At 29.0% G+C, this 7,783-nt stretch overlaps 1 protein-coding gene across 4 annotated transcripts in view; it reads right to left on the bottom strand.

Annotated features, from left to right (window-relative positions):
- Positions 1-7,783, bottom strand: part of Prps (phosphoribosyl pyrophosphate synthetase) — a 30,138-nt gene that overhangs the window by 6,897 nt on the left and 15,458 nt on the right. For all 4 annotated transcript variants that reach the window (XM_067047498.1, XM_067047504.1, XM_067047500.1 and 1 more), the window contains 2 exons: positions 2,901-3,124; positions 2,608-2,781 (listed from right to left, as the gene is read on the bottom strand). In XM_067047498.1, coding sequence (XP_066903599.1) covers positions 2,608-2,781; positions 2,901-3,124 — 398 coding nt within the window. The remainder of the gene's footprint in view (positions 1-2,607; positions 2,782-2,900; positions 3,125-7,783) is intronic.

Consider the following 7,783-nt stretch of genomic DNA (forward strand, 5'->3'; position numbering starts at 1 on the left):
ACATAGGCCACCTTCAGCATTATCTCCGTAATTATCTTAATTATATGGGCTATATTAAAGAACTTTATCGTGCGGATTAAAACACCATCCGGCGTTTTATAAGTATCTAAAGATGTAGATTTTATGACTTTCTTAATAAAATCTATAATTCTTAAAATAAGGGCTATGAAAAACTATATAGTAAAAGTGAGAAGCAATAAAGACTAGCTTATGTATGTTTCTTTCAAGAGTATTGATTTCTACGAGAATTAGAATAAACAAAGATTTATTTTAAATTAACTAACCAACCAATGACAAAGATTTAATTACTTAAAATGTATTTCTAATTTTAAATTATTTAATAGGTGAACAATTAATTTATGATTTTATTTTGAGATATGAATTTAAAACTCTTTAGAATAATAAATTGATGTAAATAATAGATTAATTTATCGATATCATTGAGTAATATTGTTTACATCGGGACCTGCTCGTGCTATACTGCAGGTGTCCCAAGTGTAATTTTACGATTCTGATAAATTAATAGTGTGGAACAGGGGGGCTGAAAATTGTGAGACACTTTCTGCTCATAACAACATCCACATGTATTTTTCTTAATTTAGCCAGGTCTTAGCTTGCATAGTGCATAGGCATCAGAAAATGAGACCCCCGACCCCGACTTTATATAAATCCAAAAAAGAATGGTAAAGATCGGATTACTTAAATCCGACAAATATATTAATTTATATAAGATTGAATAGTCCAGTAAAGTTGTTATTTTTAATTCTTTTAATATGGAGAATGCTCCCGCACTATCTATTCCTTATTTTGGCAGACCGAATAGAGTATTGCAGAATGTTGGTCAGAAAAAGAGAAAATATGTAAAAATTATAGGAATATTAGTGAAAATGAACTTCGAATTTTGTAAGTGGTGCACTTTAACAAGATGATTGGTTTCAAACAGATATTAAATTAGAGATCCTCCAGATTACAAAATGACTTAGTCACCCAACCCAAATCAAGGCCTTCTGAAATGGCGGGCTTCCCATGAGGAAATACATAAAAGTTATATTTATTTAAGATGAAGTTTTGTAAAATGTGCAGGTAATGAAAATGATTGATTTTAAGAACACCTGAAACTACACACTTCCCAAAATCCCCACATAAGCTTGGTCTGCCAACTCAAAGGAGAGACATTTAAAAATTACAGCCACCAAAAAATGTTATTGTTAAAAATATTAGCTTGTATTATTTGAAAATGCACTTTGCATGTAGTAGACTTTTGGTAGATGATTTTTTTTCAGCACACATGGAGCTATGTAGTCCCTAGATGCTTCTCTTTATGTTTTTTAGGGATCTAGGATCTAGAAATGTGAAATAGAAGTTCTTAAGATTTCAATGAAACGTCACAAGTTTTCTCCTAGGAGACCTTTAACTTTTTTATATACAATATATTCTCCAGAAAAAGTATTAGAAAAAAAAATTATGGAGGAAAGAAAACTATTGTGCATAATTCAAAAAGGTATAAATTTTACATTAAAATTATAAATATATAAAGGTAATTAAGTAATTATAGAAGGTAATCAGTTTACAATAATTCCGTTAACCAAGAACTAAGTCCAATAAAATTTACTATTAAAGACTGAGGGTGAAATTTCCTTTGGGGGGATGATTATACCATCTAGAAGATAAATCTTAATTATTTTTAATTTTAAATAATGATGTCGATTTATTTACAGTTTATATGCTACATCAAGGATATAATTTTTCTTTTAGTTTTAATGCATTAATATTATCATTTATCTAATGGTGGACTCTTAGAAATCAAATAGCTTATATTTTTTGAAACATGACAACCAATTATAAGTAATGGGATAAATAATAAAGATAGAGGAGGATAATAATTCCTTATAATAGAAAAATATGGAGTGTTGGCCAACATGTGGTTCACTAATCAATTATATGAGCATATGATTTTCATTACATCAAAAAACAAAACAACTATTCTCAGTTGTTATTATTTATACAGACAGATGATTTCTTAACCTCTCAATGTGTACAAATATTGTCTCCTCACTACACACTCGTAGTTGCCAGCATTCTGGCCATCTCTGTTGTCTTCATCATTTTAGCCAAAGCGGGCAGACTACTTCGGCTCATCCTCCAAGAGGACAAGGCAGGAGGACGTACGTCCTTTTTTCGATCTAACTCCACGAGAACATCCACTCAGGACAACAACCACAACCAGGGCCCCATCAATCACCGGTGATATAAGACTTTTTTTTCCTCTTTTGTTCAACTTCAATATAATTTTTTGATAGTTTCAAGTTGGGTTAAGTTCGTTTTTATTATTTATTTTTCTAGTTTATATGTTTCTATATATTTTATTTACCGTTTATTATGTTCAATTACTTAAAATATAATAATAACAGAATGCGGCAGTTCATTTATTTTTTTTCAGCACTATTCACGGTTGGGCTAGCAAAGGTTCCTTTAGAACCCCTATCCGCCATAACACTGGAGTAATCTTTTATTGGTCTAAATGTGTACAGAAAAAATTCAATTTATAATCATTTTTATTTCTATACACATCAAAAAAAGAATTGAAAAACACTAAGTACCACTTACTTTTCTGCAGCATGGCAAATAGTACCACATGTGTCAGCCATATCGTCTACCAAAATAGCAACTCGATCTTTAACATCTCCGACCAAAACCATTGAAGCGACTTCATTGGCTTTTTTCCTTTCCTTATGAATCAAAGCAAATTCCACATTCAGCCTATCTGCTATTGAGGTAACCCTGGAATATTTAATATCTAATAACGAAAAGAAATGTTTATTAGATAAAAAAATTAAATTCTAATTGGGAGACATGATTTAAAGGCAGCTGAAAACAGGAGGCAATACTGAGTTACAAACCTCTTTGCACCTCCAGCATCTGGTGATACAATAATGCTGTTTCTCCATTCGGGAATATTTTCTTTAATCCATTTCAGAACAGCAGGTTCAGCATATAAATTGTCGACAGGAATGTCAAAAAAGCCTTGAATCTGCGAGGCATGTAAATCCATAGTAATAATGTGATCAGCACCTGCTACTGATAACATATTTGCCACAAGTTTTGCAGATATCGGAGCTCGACTCTAAAAATCAAATAAACATATGCTAATAAAATTTTGGAGTGGTATAAAAATAGATAAAAATAAATTCTTGATTAACTTATTATAACTTTTTTAAAAATTTAAATAATAAATTAATAAAATGTCAGCCATAATGCATTTGCAACAGCAGTTACTCAGTCTCAAAATCACAAAACACAATCAAGATGTCACTGAGAACACTTGCAAGACACATTTAAAAGAAATATTTTTTCATTAAAAAAAAAAAAAAAAAAAAAAAAAAAAAAAAAAAAAAAAGCATGATTGCTGGCAAGTTTACATAAAAATTGGTACATATTTAAAGTATTTAGGAAAAAAATAAAAACATGCATGCTGAAATAAAACATGACCACACGGCAAGGTTTTTTCAAAGAAGAATCGAGCAAGTATTTACTAATAGCTAAAATAATGAAATTTATTTTTATTTTGACTTTAATAAAACATCAAATATAACACTTATGTTGCAAATGCACTATGTTAGTGACTCCATTATAAAAAATTACATTAACTGTATGGCATATTATGGATATGAGAACAAACGAAGCAATTAAAAAAAAAGTTAGTAGAAAACCAAAAAATATCACAAATCTAATGCTAAAGCCAAACAAACACTTAATTTCTAAAACCATACCAACAGAAGACAATGTGCAAACTGTTATTTATTCAATTCTAAACAGTTAATTTTTACCATTCCACCTGACGCCATAAGTTGTTTATATAATTAACTATGAATTATTAAAAAAATATTTTTAAAAAGGCATGAGGTAAAATAAACAGAGAGAAGTGTTAGTTTTCCACAAAGAAAAATGCATCATTCTTAATGATAAAGTCAAGTAATAAATTAATAGAATGCAAATGTTTTGTTATTTAAAAACATGCATCACTTCCAGTAACACTTTTAAGAAAATTAAGAGAAAAGAAAATTTAAAGTTGCATACGCAATATAAGTTTTTAAATTCCAAAATGTACAAGAATTTAATAACCATCACAGTAAATGAATCAATTAACTTCTATTACAGAAGAACACAGTAGCCATTTAAGTTGGTGCAACACTCAGGCACTATCAATCTAAAAGTGATTTCAGTTGATTTTCGATGGATGATTTCTCTTAATTAATTAATTTTTTCATAAAATATGAAAATAGGCCTTCTCATTATGTCATGAACAGTTTCTAACCTCATGATAATCCATATGTATGTTATTATGGATCAAAACTGGTCCAGAATACAGAAAAACATGGTCAAAAGTTGGAAAATAAATTATATATTTTAAAAATAAAATTTCTTGTAAAAGATTTTTAGATAAGGAAACAGTAATAAACAGTTATGTAAACACAACAGAATTGTACCCCAACATCATTTTCATAAAAGATCATCTTATATTTCAAAATTTTACGATCAGATCATCAGGTCTTTGCCAAAAATTTAATATAATCCCTAAATTTATCATTTGCCATCTCTGACATCTATTAAAGACTCATGGTTATATTAATAGAGCCACACTAAATTTCTAATTTAAATATCCTCTACTAAAACTCTATGTGTCCAGGGTCTCTAATTTTAGAATATTGGTCAGTTGCTTGGAATCCATATCAGAAAACCAATATTGAGGCAATGAAAAGTGTCCACAAATGTGTTTTCTACATCTTCTTGATAGTGGGAAACAGAAACCTCTGAGAAAACTTTATATGATTCTTAACTTGAAATTGCTAGTCTTGAAAAGCTTTCAGTCCGAAATTTTTTTATTATATTTTATGCTCACAAGCTCTTTCATGATATTGTTGATTATCCTGATCTCCAATGTTTTGACCTTCAAGTTCCTCATCAATCCAGGAAACATTCCCCTTATTCTATAACTTATTACAAACAGAAATTTATTAAGTTTTCTTGTTTACCAAGAATGATAGATAATATCAACTCAATATCATATGATATTGATTTGTTTCATTTGAGTTTACCTCAACTAAAAAATTAATTATACAAAATTCCAAATGAATCAATCAACTTTTAACTAACATTACTTTTATGGTTTGCTGCAATATTCTGTACTAAAAAATATATTTAAAGTAACTAAGCTGTTTTGTTTTTATTTTATCAATACACTCTCTTATATAAATTATATTATATAAAGTAATGTTATATTATATTCAATAAATGTGATTGCAATTCATGTTTGTAATTAAGTACTATTTTTACTTATATATTATTTGTATATAATTTGTACAAGAATATGTGTAACTGGGTATAAACCACAGAAATGAATGAATAAATTAACTTCTCTCAGGTAGAGAAGATTTCAAATTATAATATGTAACTTTAATACTTCAGAAGGAACCATTTATACTTGGTATTTTCTAAATATACAGGTTAAAATACATACGTGCTTTTAATGTGTTATAGTATAACTGTGGTATATTCACTAATATCATATCAGCATGGAATTTTTGGTAAAATTGAAAAAATTATATATAAAATCTGGAGAAAAAGATACCTCCACGAGAAACAAATTCTGAAGTTCGGTACCCCTGGAAACATACCGTTGGCTTATCAATTAATGGCATTGGGTAAACCTTTAAAAGCTGCAAACCTTAGCTTAAAAAGCTTACCTTAAAAACAGACTTCAGATGTTTTGGGGATGTCAACTGTTCATATAACTACTAGTTATAATTTAAGTTGAATGAAAGATAAGACAAAGTAATATTTGGTTAAGGTAAATTAAGAGATAAAATAATCATATTATCTCAGGTAATTAAGTTTAACAGTTAAATTAATAAATTTAATTAATTTGATAGTTCATTATTTGATATGTAACAGTTCGCCAGGGACCCAAAATTTTCTTGATGTAAATGAAGTTTAAAAAAAGTTTGAAGAAAAAATATTTGATGCGGTATGCACATCATATAACTTTCTCTTATCACTCTACACACACCTCCAAGTGTTGTGTAAATCAGTGCATTCCTGTTAAGTTATTGGTATTTTTGTGATTAAAAAAAAAAAATTATAAAACTAGAGAAGGCGAAAATTATGAACAAAAAAGTCTTATTTTTCTATTGCTATAAAAATTTGAACTTTAGTGTTCCTCAAGTTGGGAATAATGAATATAAGTTCTGTTACTGAATTAAAAAATACATCAATTTAACAAAGATAATAAAGCTGCAATGCAATTTGGAAGTTCCAGTGGTATACTTTTTCCATCTGAATTGGATGAATGCTTCTATTTTTCCTTTTTCCTCCTTTGGCTATTCATAAAATTCTTTAATATTTTTCATTTATCTATGGTTTAATATTGCTTACAATGAAAGCATTTTATTTTTTAAAAATAAACAAAGTTAAAGGTGCTTTGGAGGAAGATTTTTTCCAAAAAGTTCTCATTTAAAATAAGTTAGACTATTTCAATGAGGATAAGACCTATCTAAAATTAAAGATTATTCAATTGTACATTTACATACTGAATTTTAATTAGGTTTAGTCATTTACAATAAAATTAAAAAAAAGAAAAAATGGAAATACCTCTTCTGCAAAAAGTGGCACTTTCAGTCATTGAGTTTTAGGACTTCCTAGAGCGATTTTGAAATTCTTAATGAACTTTTAATACCCAATTATTTAATGAATTTTGTTGTTATGCAATAGTCCCTTGAATATCGTAACTGTATATTTCAAAGTATGGTAGAAATGTGAAGGCTCGACTTAATTTAGCATTAATGAATTGGTCGGTTAACCATCTATTTTTTTAAATTATTATAATTTTAAATGATTGAACTTTGGTAATAAAAATTGTGAAATAAAAAATCAACATTCTCCTTCAAAACTTGATGTTTTATGTTTCATGATACGTCGAATCCAAAATTCAAATCTAAAAAAATCACAGCTTTCTTTTTGAACCACCTAATAAAACGACTAATGCGTTGATTGTTTGGGATTTGGCACCAAAGTCATGGTCACTGCTGAGGTGTAGTTGTAAGTATTAATTGGCTAGTGGTAATATACTTATTGGCAGTTTCTGGTATAGTAGACTTACTTGAGCAGATATTTACTAAAACTACTTCACGATAGATACTGCTGTGCCGTTGACTTACGGGACCGATTCAAATCTAACGATAGATTCAAATGCCAAGAAATACTAGGATATTCAAAATGAAATTTAAAAAGGAACTGGACTAAGGGAATGGAATGTGTAGTCTTCAGTATGCAGGTCAATGCGTCCCGTGGCGGGCAGTTACATTAATAAACTGGTGCTGTCCCCATGACGGGCTGGCCTGCCCACACAGGTGGTCCATGCTCCTTTATATCTGCCACTAGCCGCACGGGTAGGACTATATCAGTAGTCTTCCCTGACGTGTATATATATATATTGTAATATGCTCTTTTTGAGTAAATAGTATATTTTGTGTATAAAGGATTTTTTTATTTTTAATTTGTTTAATATTTTTTTTTTAATATTAATTAACAGTTTAATATTAATTTGTTTTGTTTATCCAAAAAGCAAGCTAACCAATTTTAATTGTCTATAATAACTTCGTAATCCAAAACAAAACCAAGATGGTGGTACGTATTCTTCAGTCAAGTCCGTTTGAATCAAGGCCATGTTGAGCAGATTCAAATATCATAAAAACTATTTTAACTCTTCCCATCATAATTGAAAATA

This window comes from Halyomorpha halys, unplaced genomic scaffold, assembly GCF_000696795.3.
Source record: "Halyomorpha halys isolate HHAL.00 unplaced genomic scaffold, Hhal_1.1 Scaffold1329.1, whole genome shotgun sequence".
NCBI classification, from domain to species: Eukaryota; Metazoa; Arthropoda; class Insecta; order Hemiptera; family Pentatomidae; genus Halyomorpha; species Halyomorpha halys.